Source organism: Xyrauchen texanus, chromosome 9 (genome assembly GCF_025860055.1).
Source record: "Xyrauchen texanus isolate HMW12.3.18 chromosome 9, RBS_HiC_50CHRs, whole genome shotgun sequence".
In the NCBI taxonomy this organism is placed as follows: Eukaryota; Metazoa; Chordata; class Actinopteri; order Cypriniformes; family Catostomidae; genus Xyrauchen; species Xyrauchen texanus.
Window position 1 is genome coordinate 38,189,892 of NC_068284.1, and position 19,083 is coordinate 38,208,974.

General features: G+C 39.4%; 1 protein-coding gene across 2 annotated transcripts; it reads right to left on the minus strand.

The window, feature by feature from the left end:
• Positions 1-1,466: 1,466 nt before the first annotated feature.
• Positions 1,467-17,159, minus strand: LOC127649299 (zinc transporter ZIP6-like). 2 transcript variants are annotated; one of them, XM_052134346.1, is made up of 12 exons: positions 16,840-17,159; positions 14,689-14,763; positions 13,482-14,165; positions 13,245-13,389; positions 13,038-13,127; positions 8,771-8,940; positions 5,894-6,064; positions 5,182-5,263; positions 4,755-5,096; positions 3,659-3,739; positions 3,275-3,465; positions 1,467-2,338 (listed from the first exon to the last, which is right to left on the minus strand). In XM_052134346.1, exons 2-12 carry the CDS (start codon positions 14,692-14,694, stop codon positions 2,186-2,188), a joined length of 2,115 nt encoding a protein of 704 aa, XP_051990306.1. In that variant the 5' UTR covers positions 14,695-14,763; positions 16,840-17,159; the 3' UTR covers positions 1,467-2,185. The 2 variants fall into 2 exon arrangements, with proteins under 2 accessions (XP_051990306.1, XP_051990307.1); XM_052134347.1 differs by lacking the exon at positions 14,689-14,763.
• Between the last annotated feature and the right edge of the window lie 1,924 nt (positions 17,160-19,083).

The following is a 19,083-nucleotide window of genomic DNA, read 5'->3' on the forward strand; positions in this document are numbered from 1 at the left end:
GGGTGAAAGCGAGGCTCGAGGGAGAGGCTCCGGCGAGGTAGTCGCTTCTAACACCGGTTCCGGCAGCCTTTGGGAGCGGCGCTTCTTTCTGCGCAGCGAAAGGAAAGGCGGCGTGGCGGCTTCGGTCTTGAGTGCTTCGAGTCGAGCCCGCAGGGTCGACCACTCGAAGCTCCGCAGGCGGTCGATCGGCCTGTCGTGAGGAGGCACTGCATGTTCTATCCTAGGCAGAGCTCAGGTGGCGGGTCCTGGCTGAGATTCGCTGGCATGAGGCGCAGGTGGTGCGAGGCATCTTTAAAAAGACGCTCATTGCTCTTTTTGTGAAGTTCGCTGAGGAACTAGCTTGCTCTAAAAAGGATACGTCGCCGGATGGCGTAGCTCGCAGGATGGCTGAAGGTGTGAAGACGGCGGCTTCTTCGAGCGCTGTCCAAGCTTGCTAGATGCCCCTCGAACGGCGACACGGATTCTGCAGTTCAGAGATGCGAAGAGCTTCGCTGAATAGATGAAAATCAGGGTTCCAGCCTACGAACTTACGCTTATATGCACTCTAGCCACGCCCATTCTGGCGGGCTTTGATACAGTGACGGCGCGAGCGCCTCTCATTGGACGCGAGTTCACTCAAGTTCGTCTATAGGCTGCAGCAGTTGCCGCAGAGCAACCAATGAGCTCGCTAGCTAGCCCGCTCAAGGTATGCAGCTGCTGCACTGCGTTGACAATGGATACAAAATTAAGGATAATTTTTTGGCTTCAATATCTCAGAAAAGATGAATCTTTCCCGTAGCGTAAGCTAGCTTACGCAATACGAGAGAACCTCTCGTAAGAGAACTGAGAACACACAAAATGACTGGCAGGCAGAAAGTGTCAAGAGACCGTGGATCGTGGACACATTTTTGTTTGCCGTTTACAGAGACAAATTAGATATCTCATGACACTTGTTTCATTAATATCTCAGTATGTTGGAAATTTTTTGCATGCCTTTCCATGAAAAAAAAAAAAAAAAAAACACGATTAAAACACCTTTAAGCGACGGTGTTCTTTATTTTTAGAACGGAGTTTTACAGAGAAGGTACTTTGATATTCTTATCCAAAAATCCATTATTCCCAACCAGGATACAAAATTAACATTTGCCAACCCCAACTTGCCAAATGTGAGTAAATCTGTGTAAAACTAACTGTAAGAACGATAATCTGACCCTCGCTGATGTGCACGATTCAAACCAATCTGTCTGCTAAAGAATATGCGATTCACACGTCCGCAGCTTTTTCACCCAGTCAAATATTTACCATCAGAAGTTTATGCAGGGTGCCCTTTTTACCCCAGAAATCAATGGGGCGACACATGTGGAATACTGCTAACATTTATCCACAAAAACGAAAATAAGAGCAAAATTCCTGATGTGTGTTCAATGACAGGTGTGGTTTCACGAGAGACTAGCATCTTGAGAGACAAATTACCTATGATGTTGTCTCAAATATGAAAGGAATAAACTGTTTAATAAATACAAAAATAGTATTTGTTTTAAATCAAACAGAATGTCAGACGTCAAAAATAAAGCAAAAAAGTAGCAGTAGTAGTAATATTTACACAAATGGAGTTTCATCGCTGGCAAGGCATATTAATGACCAGTAAATTCTAATTTTATCCACTATCAATTGAGGCGGCAAAAGTTAATTTTGGACCCTGTTCCCAACCCAATAACATGCATGCTAATATTCTCATTGACTGGATCAAGCAGAGATTTGTCAGCGCAACTAATGCAAAGACACCAGTAATCAGACAAGTTTATCATGGGACACTTTTACTGGAATGTTGGTAGGTCAGCAAGTGCAAAATGAACATTCACCACCTCAAAAACTAATGTACAATACTGTTTAACAAAAAACACTGAGTAAAAAATCTACATAAAAAAAACCTACAATGTCCACAAGTTTCTCTTTTACACTGAAATTGTAACAGTCAATACTTTTAAATACTGTTTTTCCCCAAACAAGCCACAAATAAGATGAAAATTGCTTGTAAATACGGAGCTGCTGCCACCTGTTAAGACTACACAAGATCACGGGCATGTCAACAGATGGACGGGCAGGTCAACAGATGGGTGGCTGAAGTTAAGGGTTACTTTTCACAGAGCAGCATTTATATGGAGCGATGTCCTTATGCTTGAAAACATGACTGTACAGTCTTGGGTCAGAAACCAATGTCGAGTTGTATCCTGTGTTCAAAAACAGCGATGACGAGCATGATACCGAAGCCCAGGAGTATCCCAGCATTCTGCAGGAGGAAGAAGCCATAATGACTGAAGCCTGCTTCACTTGCATCATTGTGTAACATCTCAGGTACCTACAAATATACAAAGACTGATTTGAGATTATGGTTTTAGTGGGATAAACACCATTAGAATCACTTAGTATGCATACTTGCAATATGCAAACACACCACTATCCACACACTTTCCATCCAGCACTGGCAATCATATTTTTTCTAAGGATGCTGAGGAAAGCTGGTCTGCCCCAACAGATCGGTTCACCATAGAGAGCATTCTAACATACTGCATCTGTGTGTGGTTTTTCAGCTGCATAGCCAATGATAGAGAGGTACTCCAGAGGGTTGTCCTTAGAGCACAGAAGATAATCGGCGTTGAACTGCCATCACAGGAAGACATCTACTGAACACATTGTCTGAAGAAAACTATCAGCATCTACAAGGACCACACACACCCATGCCATCACATGTTTGAACTAATTCCGTCTGGCAGGCGTTATAAGATATTTTATGCCCGTACATCAAGATTGAGGAATAGCTTTATTCCCAGAGCTATAAATGCTCTGAACCAAGCCACCAATAACTGTGCCTTTTTAAATGTTTGTAGTCTTTTAAAACTGTTGGCATAATCAATGGAATTCACAGAGACTGTTTTCCTGTCCGGAATGGTGTGGAATGGCCAAAACTGTTACAGGGGTACTGTCTGAACAATTACATTGACATTGTTATTTATTGTACAATTGTGTACACTGGGTATATTGCTGTTACTTTTGTCATTACCATTTCCATATTGGATTGATTGCACATGTTTAAATAATTATTTATATATATAATCTTACTATTTCTTATTTTTTAATTTTATTTTTATTGTGCTTCAGCATCTAGTAAGGAAGCTGCCAGTGTAATTTCATTGTACAGGTGCAATGAGAGTTGTACATATACAATGAGAAAAAATTATTATGTTTTTTTTATAGAAACCATTGCAGTAATTAGATTAACAGGACGTGGGCTTACCATGTCAACTAGGGCGACGTACATAAATAATCCAGCTGTGAGAGCAAAGATCCACATGGCAACATTCTCTGCATAATGACCAATCAGAATACCTATGATCATGCCCAGATATCCCATTAGGGCCGACAGCAGATTGTACAGAATGGCCTGTCGTACCGACATACCGGCCTTCAGCAAGACTGCAAAATCACCTTCAAGAAGGGAAAGCCGAGGGCAAGTGAATGACAAGATTTTGAAGCGTACAGATGTAAAAAAAAACCTTTTTTATATATATTAATCATTTCAAATAAATTTCATACAATGGGTTAATACACTGGTACATTTCAAATGTCAAAACAAATTGTCATCATGATGATATAATTAAATTATATATATTTATCTTACCCAGCTCATGAGGAAGCTCATGGCAGAATACAGCGACTGAGGTACTAAGACCACTGGACAACCCTTCTGTAAATGCTGCGCCTGAAATAAAACCACACACATCTCTTCAGTAAACACTGCCTTTGAAAATGTTTAAGCTAGAGACATGAAACCACATGTAAAACACTCAGAATATTATTCTTTATACAGCACAAGACTTGTACAGATTCATTATCCATATAAAGCTATTAAACTCAATGACTATAGAATTAAGTCGGTTTAAAAATTACTTTTTATTATATTGTTTTTTATATGATATTTTTAATTTTTAATTAAATTTATTTTATAATTCTATATTAATTGAGTTTAATAGGGATAATTGAATCTGTAAAAAAGGACTGATCGTGTACTCACAAATACAAGTCTTGTGCTGTATAAAGAATAATATTCTGAGTGTTTTGCAGTTGGTTTCATGTCTCTAGGTCAGGGGTGGGGAATCTTTTTTCCATTAAGGTTCATTGGAGTATTTACGAAATTATTCGTGGGGCAAACAATTGCTTGCAATTTCTGATTGTGGGTTGAATAATGTGCGCATAGCGCATTCCGTTATGTGCTCACACCAAACACACTAAAAGTTCTGTCTATTATACAATATTTTATGTTGCTATAATTTTTTTTGTGATGTCATAATATCAAATGGTTACATTTTTTAAATGATTTATAGGGCTAATAAAATTTATCTGAAAAAAAATAATTATTTTTTAATTAATAGGCTATATAGTGCAAGTATTTTTCTGCATTGAGGTATTTTATTACAGTTATGGCTATGGCTATTTGGGCTTCCAGAGCCCTTTAAGTGTCAAAAGCTCCCAGTAAATAAACACACTTGACAAGGCAGGCATGAATACACTGTCTATAACGATTCTAAGGTTGTTTTAAGCTAGTCTTCCTCTGGCACGTGTAAATATAGGTCCGGAGTTTTGGACTTGGGCACATGCACAACAGCACCACAACTGAAAAAGATCCTAGAAGAAACACTGAAAGTCATAACAAAACTAGGATATATTAGTAATATATTAGAGTAAATTATGATAAAATGTGTGTCCTTAAAATTTACCTATGGCAAGTCCATCACTGAAGTTGTGAAGTCCATCTCCCATAATGACCATCCAAGCGAGTGTGGCCACACCAGCCTGCTGAAAGTGTTGTAACGAGTAGGAATGTGTGTGTCTATGCGAATGTGTGTGAGGGTGATGGTTTTGTGAGTGATGGTGATGCAGTATGTGATGGTAGTCATGGTGATGATGATGTTGCTCATCTGACTGGCCAACGGTATCATGGAAGTGGGAGTGGCATTTGTTCTCACAGTCCAGGTCGGTGTAGAGCTCCGCCCCCAACATCACTTCCTCTTCCTCTGCCACACCACGCCCAGATGCACTGCCACCATTTGTTTCGGCAACTTATGTAATCGACATAGGCATTTTAACTTTGACTGCATCTACATAATCATGCACAAACTTTTATATTTAGACAGACATGATTACCTTCAAGTGCTTTGACGTCATTTTCCTCCAGTGATGGCACTTTCTCAGATTCCAAAACCTCCAGATCCACTCTCTTCTGCACCTATGCACAAACACACACACAATAATACTTTCAAAATACTTAGTTCACAGAATACTTTGCCATGCAAAACCCTTAAAAGTGAGCTTACTGATTATTTTTAATTTTTTTGCTAATTGCTAAACTTTTAAACAGAAAGAAATAGTATATGTCAAATAGCACTTTTGAAAAATCGTCATAAAAACAATATTGTTGAGTATCTTAAAAAAGTGAAGCGAGTCATTTCTGCGGCATTAGCGGTACCCAATGGAAATGCACAAATATAGACTTGAGTTTTCAAATAAGTTTCTCAAACACTCCGTCTTTCATTGGTCAGACAACACAAGTAGCCCCACCACAAACTTACACCAGTGGTTGAGCTAATGTCAGGTCGCTCAAACAAAGCAGGGTTTACTAAATATACTAAATGGTTTATTTGCTGTATAGTTGACTCTAAATATTATTCAAGGATATGATTAAGTATTTTAACATTGAAAAAAACACACTTCACCTGTAAAGGGGCATCACGTTTTCCATAAAAGGCCAAAATAAGAATGTGAATGACTATTTTCTATATGACTATTTTAGTCTATATATCGGAGTCCTGCAGATTCAATGGCTAGCTTATAGTGTATGTCCGCACGTTTTGCTAACCTTCTGTTTTTTGTCTTTATACATTTTGCCGAGTGTCAGGAAGTGCTCAATAAGGAACATGATGTAGACTCCGCTCAGCACGGTCAACCCTATCCACACAGGTCGAAGGGAATCCTCATCTTCTCCATGGTTATGATGCTCTGAGTGGCTGTGCTGGTGATGGCCCTGTGACTAAGGGCAGCCAATTAGAAAAGATGATCAGAAATCTCCAATTGCATGATATTACTTTCATTCTGTAGAGTGTACAGAAACATCTACGCATGTACATGTGCATTCTACCTAACATCTCCTTTCATGTTCCATGGAAGAAATTCATACAGGATTAGAACATCACTTTAAAGCTGCACTACATAACTTTGTGCTCTCTAGTGACATATGTAATTGATGGTTAAAACTGTAAGGCAATTTGCAGTAGAACACATTACGCGAGTCGTGTTTCGGCACTGCTCTTCTGGCGGACGAATCTCAAGATTTGAGCTCACCTGGACATCGCATGTATGCGATCATGACTGAGAAATATTCAGAGCCGGAGTCATTAATGTGCTATTTTCATGTTGATATGTTATAAAATTAAACATTTAAAACTGAAATATTACTTTGATGAAGATAAAAAGAAACTCCCATTTACATATTTTGCATGAATGAATTTTACACTTGTGTCGCTTTTCTGAAACTACACTCAAAGATGGGGTTAAATTATAATTTATTAAACATGGAAATACAGTAATATGCTTAAATATGCAATATAACAATTACAAGAAGTACATTTCAGAAGTTATAAATATTAGTAAACATGTCGCAGTAACTTCCCCCGACAGCTTAGACACATTGTGATCGGTTAACACTCGATTTCTCTAGCAATATTAGCTTCAACAACCCTACCAAACAACATATCTATGCATTAAAGTAGGTAAACAACCAAACGGATAACAGATATACAGTGAGGGAAAAAAGTATTTGATCCCCTGCTGATATTGTACGTTTGCCCTCTGACAAACAAATGATCAGTCTATAATTTTAATGGTAGGTTAATTTGAACAGTGAGAGACAGAATAACAACAAAAAAATCCAGAAAACGCATGTCAAAAATGTTATAAATTGAATGGCATTTTAATGAGGAAATAAGTATTCGACCCCTCTGCAAAACATGACTTAGTACTTGGTGGCAAAACCCTTGTTGGCAATCACAGAGGTCAGACGTTTCTTGTAGTGGGCCACCAGGTTTGCACACATCTCAGGAGGGATTTTGTCCCACTCCTCTTTGCAGATCTTCTCCAAGTCATTAAGGTTTCGAGGCTGACGTTTGGCAACTCGAACCTTCAACTCCCTCCACAGATTTTCTATGGGATTAAGGTCTGGAGACTGGCTAGGCCACTCCAGGACCTTAATGTGCTTCTTCTTGAGCCACTCCCTTGTTGCCTTGGCCATGTGTTTTTGGTCATTGTCATGCTGGAATAACCATCCAAGACCCATTTTCAATGCCCTGGTTGAGGGAAGGAGGTTCTCACCCAAGATTTGACGGTACACGGCCCCTTCCATCGTCCCTTTGATGCGGTGAAGTTGTCCTGTCCCCTTAGCAGAAAAACACCCCCAAAGCATAACGTTTCCACCTCCATGTCTGACGGTGGGGATGGTGTTCTTGGGGTCATAGGCAGCATTCCTCCTCCTCCAAACACGGCGAGTTGAGTTGATGCCAAAGAGCTCGATTTTGGTCTCATCTGACCACAACACTTTCACCCAGTTCTCCTCTGAATCATTCAGATGTTCAATGGCAAACTTCAGACAGGCCTGTACATGTGCTTTCTTGATCAGGGGGACCTTGCGGGTGCCGCAGGATTTCAGTCCTTCACGGCGTAGTGTGTTACCAATTGTTTTCTTGGTGACTATGGTCCCAGTTGCCTTGAGATCATTGACAAGATCCTCCTGTGTAGTTCTGGGCTGATTCCTCACCGTTCTCTTAATCATTGCAACTCCACGTGGTGAGATCTTGCATGGAGCCCCAGACCGAGGGAGATTGACAGTTCTTTTGTGTTTCTTCCATTTGCAAATAATCGTACTAACAGTTGTCACCTTCTCACCAAGCTGCTTGGCGATGGTCTTGTAGCCCATTCCAGCCTTGTGTAGATCTACACTCTTGTCCCTGACATCCTTGGGCAGCTCTTTGGTCTTGGCCATGGTGGAGAGTTTGGAATCTGATTGATTGATTGCTTCTGTGAACAGGTGTCTTTTATACAGGTAACAAACTGAGATTAGGAGCACTCCCTTTAAGAGTGTGCTCCTAATCTCAGCTCATTACCTGTATAAAAGACACCTGGGAGCCAGAAATCTCTGATTGAGAGGGGGTCAAATACTTATTTCCTCATTAAAATGCAATTCAATTTATAAAATTTTTGACATGCATTTTTCTGGATTTTTTTGTTGTTATTCTGTCTCTCACTGTTCAAATTAACCTACCATTAAAATTATAGACTGATCATTTGTTTGTCAGTGGGCAAAATCAGCAAGGGATCAAATACATTTTTCCCCACACTGTATATCCATCCAAAATGCAGCGATGCTGTGAACTGCGTGAGTGTGACTAACTGAACAGCGTAGTTTCCCCAGCTGGAACACGTGACGGCTGGTACTTCTTTGCTGTGTTAACAGTCATGACGTAAAGACGAATGGATGTACGTCATAAGCCAGTGATTTTGTGCCAAATCCAACCTGACAGCTCAAAATACAAATCATTTTTATATGCTAACCACATGTGAATCAGGGTAAGGTAAGGACATTGTTTTGAAAAATGATGTGCTAAAACAATAATGGCAATTTGTTAATTGTTAACCAAAACATTTTATGTAGTGCAGCTTTATGTGGAAGCTGAATGTGTCTTACATGTGGTATGAGGTGGAGGAAAGCATCTCCACTGAGAGTGCCCACTGCAAGGGCCACCAGAAAGCTTAGCAGGAAATTGAAGCAAACTCTGTTCATGAGTGGAATCAACACCACACCAACCAACGCCAGCAAACTGATCAAAGTGATGGCGAGAAAGCCTCCGATCCATGCTGTAAAACATATACTTGTTAGAAACCAAAATGCAAACACGACCCAGGACACGTTATGTTCACATTTAGAGAGCACAGACATTAGTAACTCCACACTGAGGAAAAAAACACAAAAGTATTGAAGATGCACTAGTTATACTATATATATATATATATTAGGGCTGTCGATTTAATGAGTTAATAACGTGCGATTCATTTGACAAAAAATAACACGTTAAAAAAAATGTACGCATTTAAATCGCAATGCTTTCCTGAGAAATTCCTGAGAAATGCAAGCTTGTAGTACCACCTGTTTACTCCAGAGGGAGTAAACCTCTATTTTAACTAGTTTTCTTTGGTTTATAAAGACGTTTTATTTGGTTTCCACAGTTTTGATAACTTAAAGGGTAACTAAACACCTGCTCAGAGTCTGACTCCACCCACTAGAAATATTTGAAAATGCTGGAAAAGTGGGCAGACCCCGGCGGGGATAGAGGGAACGAACCGAGTGCGGGGCTGAGCGGGGGGGGGGCCCCTGAGACTCGTAGTGACGGATTAATTGACAGCTGCTGTCAGACTCTATGTTAATATTATTCCTCACACGGTCGCAAGACGACATGTACATGAATCTGGCGTGGTGAGCTGGAACCTGCTTACATCAGCTGTCACCGCTTACGTCACGAAGTACCGCTACAGCCAATAGGAAAATTCAACTGCAGTAGCCACCGTTCAACCTGAAGAGGGCAGCACTCAGACGTTTTTACACCATATATTGTAGAATTAAAACACTTTATACACAAATGTCAAAAAAATTACTTGAATCAATGACCAGTACTAATAAAGCCCCATGCTTACAGATCATTAACTAAAAAAAGTTGGTTTAGGGTTTAGTTACCCTTTAAGTTAATATATTCTGATTAATCTGTTTATTTTTCTTGCCAAGTTTTTTTATACATAAGTTTTATGTCTATAAAGCCCCTATTTGCACTTTTTTGTAAAGATTTAATATATGATTTAAATACTCTTTGTACCTCCAACAACTCCAAAGCACTGAAAACCATTGTACTATGTAATGAATATAATGTCTTATAATGGCATTATTGTAAATTATATCTGTAGTATTGAGTACTATGTATACCCCTGGCTTGTTTCTAAAAAAAAATTAAAAATGTCTGACGCAGGTGTAAATTGACGGGTCCTTAAACAAGCCCTCATAATAAATCTCCAACTGATTGACAAATTTACTTGTGAAATGGATTGCTGTATGTCAATGATTGACTTATGATCAATAATATGGTAGTAAACAATACATTGTATTCTAAAGCCGCTTTTAGAATGGTCTTATCAATGATAACTCTTCTGCTACAAGAATGTAATGCATTTTAATTATCCGAATATTTTTTTATTTTATATAATATATAATTTTTTAATATTTAAAGATAACTATGTATAATTATTTCATCATTATATATTGAATTATTGTTATATGAGGGGCTTTCTCAGCAAATATTTGTATATGCGATTAATTAATCGGGACACCGTGTAATTAATTCGATTAAAAATTTTCAGCGATTGACAGCCCTAATACACGCGCGCACACGCGCACGCACGCACACACCTGCAATATCTAGCCAATAAAATATCTTTAAGCAGAGCACAGCTAAAAAGAATTATAGTTTATTCAATATTTGTTTTGCGAATATTTGCCTGGAAATCACAATTTTAAGATTTCCTGATATTTCCAGGTTTTCCGTGATCATGATGTATTTGCCAGATGCAAAATTATATTCCATTAGCATAAATGGACACCACCATGGGGGTAAACTGGGGTGGAACGGTCCAAAATGGTGTTCCGGCACCTCAGATTCAAAACAGAAACAAATATTGGCAGTTTATTTGCCACTTCATTCTGTGTCCTGCAGGCAGTCTCCAGTTGTTTTCTTTACACATTAGGTCTCCATTTAGTAACTTTACATTTCTTAAAAGTTATTTAAATATGCACACACACAGTGTCTCACCCACTTCCCACAAATTACTATGCAACTTAGAGGTGGATGATATACCGGTATACATGATAAAATTTGGCAAACGGTATACATCTTGGATTATCGTCTATATTGCGGTAACCCAAAATCACCTTTGCGTGGCAAGAAATGTGCACCTCATTCTATTCACTTCACATGTATGCGGTACACGTTCTGTCGGAGAAAGGGAGTAGGAAGTCGGGGTGGCTTCACGTGAGAATGAGAGAATTAAAGAAACAGGGTTTTTCAGGTACTGACCATTTTTCAGTGGCCGCTCAAGCGAAATTTCGGGCAGACGAAGCAAATTCAATGACATTCTTCTCAGGTTCTGAATATGCTTCTCATCTCAGTTCACTCAGTTGTGTATCACGTGATTATCACGCACGAGTCCACTCCAGCAGGCTTCCCGATTGTGCTCCACAGACAGAAGAACAGAGCGTGTGATCACTGACGCTACTCAATCCAGTTTCTCTATCACCAACAAACATCAAAACTTGAGTGACCCATTTAAATTCTTTTTTGTTGTTTTTTACCTTAAAGCGATATGGAGGAAGTCAAACAACTCAAACGGCAAGCGAGCATGACATTCTAACCAACAATGATGAGGAAATCAGCTAAAACAATGTGTCATGCGGCAACAATTGTGTCATCTGTCATGCAGATTTTTTAAACGACATATCATCACCCTTAATAAAATTCAGTTCGAATTATGTTAGATATTAGAAAACAAACCGGCTTTGCTTTCAGATATTCAAATATTGTCTACAGAATTACTTAAGAGATAAATTAAGTGTTTTTTTTTTTTTAAATCAAGGATAGGAAGGATATTTTTTACTCATGAATCAGATGAATTATTTCCTTTGTTGCATTGCTTTCAGAAGATGTCAAGTTTCTTGAGGTAAAGTTTTATAATTAAAATAATAATTAGAGGTCATTTTTCTAATTATATTTTTCCTTTTGATATTGTATAGATATTTGCAGGCCAAGTATCGATATTATAATAAAAATTTTGGTGATGTGAAACATAATTTCTCTTTGCCAAATCAATCTAGGAATTCAACAACAGCCCCTTAGTAGGTGCAGTTATCATGCTTTACACAGAATCACAAACACTTACTAAAATGTTTTACAATTTTACAGAAGTAACATTAACGGAGGTATTTTGACAAAAACGTTAGTATCACATCGCTAGCCTTTTAGGTGAAAACTATTATACTTTGTGTAATGAAACTGTCTTGTAATAAATAATTATTTTAAAGTGTTTTGGCTACTATTGTAATCATAAAGACTATATTTATTTTTAGAAAGACTAGCTACATTGACCTAAGCACAGAAATAGATAGCCATTATGGGCTTTTGGCTTTGCATTGTACATCGATATTAGGAAATAAACTGGCCTTGTTTTGTAAACTGGTACTTATATATTAACAATTTTAACAATGCATTTGGTCATTTGGAAACAGTTCTCTGAAGTCCAATGGAGACGAACGAGAAACAATATAGAGTGAAATATCGCAATACACCAAAAATAAAGAATGGCAATAATATTTTATCGTGACCTAAATAGCAATACAATATCGTATCGCCAGTTACCTTGTTATTCCCACCCCTAATAATAACACTAGTCAACAACATCAGCCTGAAATGTGAAATGTATCACTGTGGTAAGTTTGATTACCACTTTTTGAATACTCCAATACATTTTTTTAAACTATGTTTGTCAAGTTCCTAATAAAGAGAAAAGTATTCATGAGTATTTAATTAAATTACTGGATTAAAAAAAAAATAGGCATTACAATATATTTATTTAATTAGTTTTGATTGATTTTTTTGAAAAATGTATCGTTAGCGGGATATTAAATTTGTGATATCACGATATAAGATTTTGGTCATATCACCCACCCCTAATGCAACTAGTGCTAGAAGTGGGAAGAAATGTGTGGTGGCGGACTCCCCCTCTCAAAAATCACAATTTAACCCCTGCTAATAACAAATATTAATGTTTCTTATATCACAGTTATTGATATTAACTATGCAACTTTATATTAAAAACTCAAACTATGTTTAAAGTTACTTTTACAGATTAACACTTACCAGATTTAATTGAGGATATCCTTGGACTGTCATTGGTGTGATTGTGTGGATGGTTATGATGATGATGATGGTTGTGATGATGGGGATGATCTGAAAATAAAAAATAAAAATACAAAAAGCAACTTGTTACACAGATTCTGCTGATCAGCTGTTACAACTTGAGCTCAAAAACACAAATAAATATCAATTATAGGCTCAAGACCTAACCTGATTGTTCATCATCCTGCAGGAGGCAAGACTTGGAATCAATTTGCATAAGAAGGGCAGGGCACAGATAATTGAAGTCCTTCACAGAGAGACCTGTTCCCTTTGTCATGCCATGTGACTGCAGGATTGTGGAGGCATTTTGACACTGAGAGAGGAAAAGCAGAACTTACTTGAGCTGAAAGTGTGGTAGTCTTTATGTAACTGTGTGTACATCGGTGTAATTGTGCATTTATGTACCTCTAGACTGGGATGGCCGTGTTCATGCTCATCATGATCGTCGTATAAATGGGTAGGTGTGTACTCAGACTGGTGGGTGTGGTTAGTGTGTGTTGCATTAGGCTTAAATGAGGCTTGGTCCTGCGTTAAATCATAGTCAGCGCTATGATTTGTCCGGAGTGATTTGGTGATGTATGACGCCATGGTCAAAGGTGTAGTCAATTCCGGATTTATCTTCATGTAAAGATTGTGTTGTGCATCTGATTTACTCTTCTTCCCAGGAGCAGGATCAGGATGCAATTTCGGGACAGGGTCACTCTTTTCCATGTTATGGTCAACGTCAACCTTCTTGCTGGTAACATGATGTGTAAGTGTGGTAGGTTTGTCCACATGTGCATGCGAGTGAGCATGTGAGAGTGTATGATTATGTGCATTTCCATGGTGATGCACCATCACCTTCCGGATGTGGTCCAGCCCCACCCCCTTTAAAAGGTTGTGCAAGCCTTCTAATGAGATACTACCATTTTGGCCATACTTATTGAACAGAGCCTGTAGATAGTGCTGTTGCACCTGTTCTGCTAAACGACTACCTGTCTCTATGGTGACAGACCTGCAGTCTGAACCTGCCTCCACTGAACACGCCCACAGCAGTGCCAGTGAAATCACTGGCCAGAGGCGTGGCCATCTGCCAATCATGCTGGTATCCTATTACATAGAAAATATTACTTTTGTAAGTTGCAAAAACACTGTAACAACAGAATGTCAACATTACAATTATTAAAATATATGAGTCAGTCCTACAATTTGGTGACTTTGGCTTTGAAACTTTTGAAAAATGAAACTACATGGCATGGACTACATGTTTCATCATTAAAGGGATTAAGGATTTTATAAATCATACAGGTCAAGCTAAATGATTTAGCAAATTCAGATGTCCGTTGGGTTAGGTGAGCAGGGTCAGGGTAGAAAAGTTATTTTTATTACATACATTTTTCCTATATCTTTCCATAACAGGGTGGACATGTTAAGGTTGAACATTTATGACTAACATCACAAAATATAAGGACAACACGATTACAAACCAGAGTTGTTACACACTGACTTCATATAACTCAAAAATTATTTTGCTTGATGGATCTCACTTCCAAAGTGTGACCTCATTTCATAACATAGATCTTCATTTAAAAGGAATAGTTCACTCAAATATTAAATTATCTTATTTACTTACCCTCATGCCATCCCAGATGTGTTTAACTTTCTGTCTTCAGCAGAACACCAACAAAGATCCTTAGCATATCTCAGCCTTGTGGATCAATACAATGCAAGTTAATGGTGACCAAATCTTTGAAGCTCCAAAAGCATATAAAGGCAGCATAAAAGTAATCCATTCGATGGATACCACCCTCCAGTGGTCTTCTGAAGGGATACAATTGGTTTTGGGTGAGATAAAACCAAATTATAACTCCTTTTTCACTATAAATCTTGCCATTTCAGTCACTAGGCAGGAGCATTATTTCAATCTCGATTACAATTCCCAGTGCTTGACATAGGAAGTGTAATTGAGCTTTAAATTATGATCACCAAGGAGACTACTTATGTCATTTTGGTCTTATCTAACCCAAAACCGTACATACACATCTGGAATTGGCATGAGGGGTGAGGGGTGATTAAATAATGAGATAATTTTAGTTCCTTTACACTTGACATTGCGTTCTAATGCATATGGGGAGTGTCCTTCCACACAACCTAGTTGAAACCTCTCTACAATAATGGCAATATTGTAATATTGGCTAAGGTGTTTGAAGCCCGCCCTTTTAGGAGTGAAGCTGTCCGCTATAAAAGCAGGCACGCAAACACCATTCCTCAGAATTTTCTTCCTTCAACACCGTATCCTTATGAGCAATTGTATACTGTTATATTGTGTGCATTATATATATATATATATATTTATTTATTAGGGCAGTTGATTTAACGCATTAACTCAGTGCGCTTAATTTTATTAAAAATAACACGTAAAAAAAAAAATAAAAATGACAATGCCCCGAACCATAATAAAGAAGATTCCTGAGAAATGCTTGTAGTACCACCTCTTTACTCCAGAGGGCAGTGAGTGAAACTTTAGCTGTATGGGCAACGCACAGTTTATGCAGTGAGATGCCTCACATGTCCTCAGCTGACAGCTTCATTGAATTCTACCTGCTCAACACCAGTTTCATGTACAACAGTAAAGAGAAGAATCAGTGGTGCAGGCCTTATGGGAAGAATTGAAGAGAAAAATAAACTTTTGAAACAGGAAAACCAAAAGAAAATGTTACAGTGGGCAACAGATAATTGGAAAAGTGTGTTATGGATCTTAACCCCATTGAGCTTTTGTGGGATCAGCTAGACTGTAAGGTGAGTGAGAAGTGCCCAACAAGACAGGAAGTGTGAGGTGAAATGTCACTCGAGTATCTGGACAAACTGACAGCTAGAATGCCAAGGATCTGCAAAGCTGTCATTGATGAGAACTCTTTGAAGTTTAAACTGTTATAGTAATTTTTCACGTTATTAATGTCCTGACTATATATTGTTATCAGATGAATGCCACTTTGGTGAATATAAGTACCAATTTCTTTCCATAAGAGCAAAATCTGTACATTATTCCAAACTTTTGGCCACCAGTGTATCTGCGTATCACACACCTGAAGCCGGCGCCACTATAAGCAACCATGATTTAATCAAAGTTCCTTAGAGGAGCCAGAGGATTAAATCCACCATGGCCAGCTACAGTCCTGACTTGGGACCTAACTTTGGTTGGCGCTGGTTTTGCGGCATGAGGGTAACCTACACAATATTAGGCAGGTGGTTTTAATGTTGTGGCTGATTGGTGTGTGTGTGTGTGTGTGTGTGTGTGTATATATGTTTGCAACATCTTCATAACGAATAACGAGTCATGAAAATGATTGTCCACGAATTCTATTATTATTATTATTATTTTAGATAACTGATCGTTTACATTATACTGTATATTAATAACGGTGAACAAACATCGGTCGTTTTTGATAAGTTGTATTTTTTCCCCTAATGCATTTCCATAGGTGTTTCTGGCTCACTGCGCATCAATGACATCCGTTCACACACTGCTCCAACAGCTGCTTAGGAGCACGACACGAACGTCGTTTTGACATAAAAGCATTACATATATTATGTACACAGATCCGATTTTGTTTATCTTTTTTTGAGACACCCAGTGCGCACACATTTGACAGATGCGTCATACGAGGATGGACAACAGGCTTTACGCGGCCTTCAGTCGGTACGTTCCGCACACCATGTCCTAATCGTAAATCCATGCATGCTAAACGGACTTGTTTACACATCAACACCAACAACTGCTTACCGGGACTCCACACGCGCACCACTCTCAAAATTAAGCGCGTTCAAAACGACGATTCTGCACACAACACCAGATGCTCCTCCACCAGACCGTGTGCAAAATAAGCGTCATCATAACACAGGAAACCAATGAGTGCCTTTTGTTCCAGATGGGAGCACACTGAAACCGGCCTGACACTCCCGTATCAATAATGACATAAAGCACAAACAAAAGGACTTGCCGATTCGGTGTGACTATAGACCTTTTGAAAACGAATATCGACACTTTGCGATAAACCTGGCTGATTTTTAAAGAAGCGTTGGAAGCGCTTTCCTGTCAATGAAGCTGGCTGCTATTGGTTTAGATGTAGTCACATGACCATTCTACCGGATCATTCAGTAGCGTTGGGAAGTCTGAGTCATTGTAGCGAGTCTGTTCGTTCGGACGGTTTGTTAGTCAGAGGTGGCCAAACTAGGGCCCACGGGCCAAAGTAAAACTTTGATTTAGCCCGCCTTGCCATAGATGACAAAAGGGAAAAATAATAAAATTGTCCTGTGTCTATTGTCCTGTTCCTTTTAGTAATTTATTGTACTGTCTCGTACTTTTTTTGCACACGTTTTCACGTGCACTTTATGTCGAAATATTATGTAGAAATAGGATTTATTCTGTGTAGTCTCATGTGGTTCTGTGTTTGTCCTATGTTGTTTTATGTAGCACCATGGTCCTGGAGGTACGTTGTCTCGTTTCGCTGTGTACTAACTGTAGGCCTATATGGTTGAACGACAATAAAAACCACTTGACTTTATATGGCATTGATGCAGCTCTACGTATTTAATATTTTTGTTTTAACATTTTTTGGTTTGTTTTTGCATTACAAAAACTGTAGCTTATTTGAAAAGTATAGACTATCATTTTTTATTTTTTTTGTATATGTATTTGTAGTATATTGTGCTGAAATAAGTGCTGTCGGAAAGTTCACTCCATTGGCCAACTCCATTTTGGCACGCCAAAATCTTCACTATGATTGGCCATCTCCAAAGTCGGAGGTGGGCATTCAATACCGCCAGACAGAACCTAGTTGGTTTAAAATGGAGCGGGAACTGAAGCAGTGCCAAGAAATGACAGGTAGGACTAATCTGAAATGAAATATGGCTTGAACGTGCACTATACGTTGTGCAGCATTTAATATCCGCGTGAACGCGACCACTGAAGTGCACCCGTGAAGCGGGCTTGATAAGTCAGGTGAGGGAGCATTTCAATATAAACAATTGGTCTATTCACTCCAAACACCGCACAACATTACAAGCACTATAAACCAGTACTGAACAGACCAGTACTCTCATAAATCCCTTTTCTGCCCCGCCGGCTTGACAAAAACGGTAATGCAGTACACTAATTCTTCATATATCATCTTATTCTGAGTGCGGTAAAGTTCTTATTACTCATTAAACTCTCCGTGCCTATAACATTTTCAAGCCAAACCAATTTATACATGCATGAAGAGGTTCTCTTACGAGAGGTTCTCTCGTATTGCGTAAGCTAGCTTACGCTACAGGAAAGACTAATCTTTTCTGAGATATTGAAGCCAAAAAATTATCCTTAATTTTGTATCATTTGTCAACGCAGTGCAGCAACTGCAGACCTTGAGCGGGCTAGCTAGCGAGCTCATTGGTTGCTCTGCAGCAACTGCTGCAGCCTATAGATCTAACTTGGGCTAACTCGCGCCCAATGAGAGGCGCCCGCGACTTACTGCATCAAAGCCCGCCAAAATGGGCGTGGCTAGAGTGCATATAAGCGTAGTTCAGTAGGCTGGAACCCTGATTTTCATCTCTTCAGCTGAAGCTCTTGCGATCTCTGAACTGGAAGCCGCTCGCCGTTCGAGGGGCATCTAGCAAGCTTGGACAGCCTCGAAGAAGCCGGCCGCCTTCGCCACCTTCAGCCATCCTGCGAAGCTACGCCATCCGGCGACGTATCCTTTTTAGAGCAAGCTAAGTTCCTCAGCTTAACTTCACAAAAAGAGTATCGAAGCGCCTTTTTAAAGATGCCTCGCGACTTCCTGCGCGCTCATGCCGCGCCTCTCTCAGCACCGGAGACCGCCACCTCATCTGGCGCTCTCTGCCTGGGACGGGAACATGCAGAGCTCGCCGCTGACGGGCGGATGCGACCTCTGCGAGGAGCTTCGATGTCGCACCCTGCGGGCTCGACTCGAAGCATGCAAAACCGAGCCGCCGCGCCGCTTTCGCTTCACAAGCAATAAGAAGCCGCCTC

Coding starts and splice junctions, on each gene's coding strand:
- LOC127649299 (XM_052134346.1), bottom strand. Junction 13,390..13,481: donor ACGGCCATCCCAGTCTAGAG/GTACATAAATGC, acceptor TTCCTCTCTCAG/TGTCAAAATGCCTCCACAAT. Junction 3,740..4,754: donor CAGTGATGGACTTGCCATAG/GTAAATTTTAAG, acceptor GTTTTATTTCAG/GCGCAGCATTTACAGAAGGG.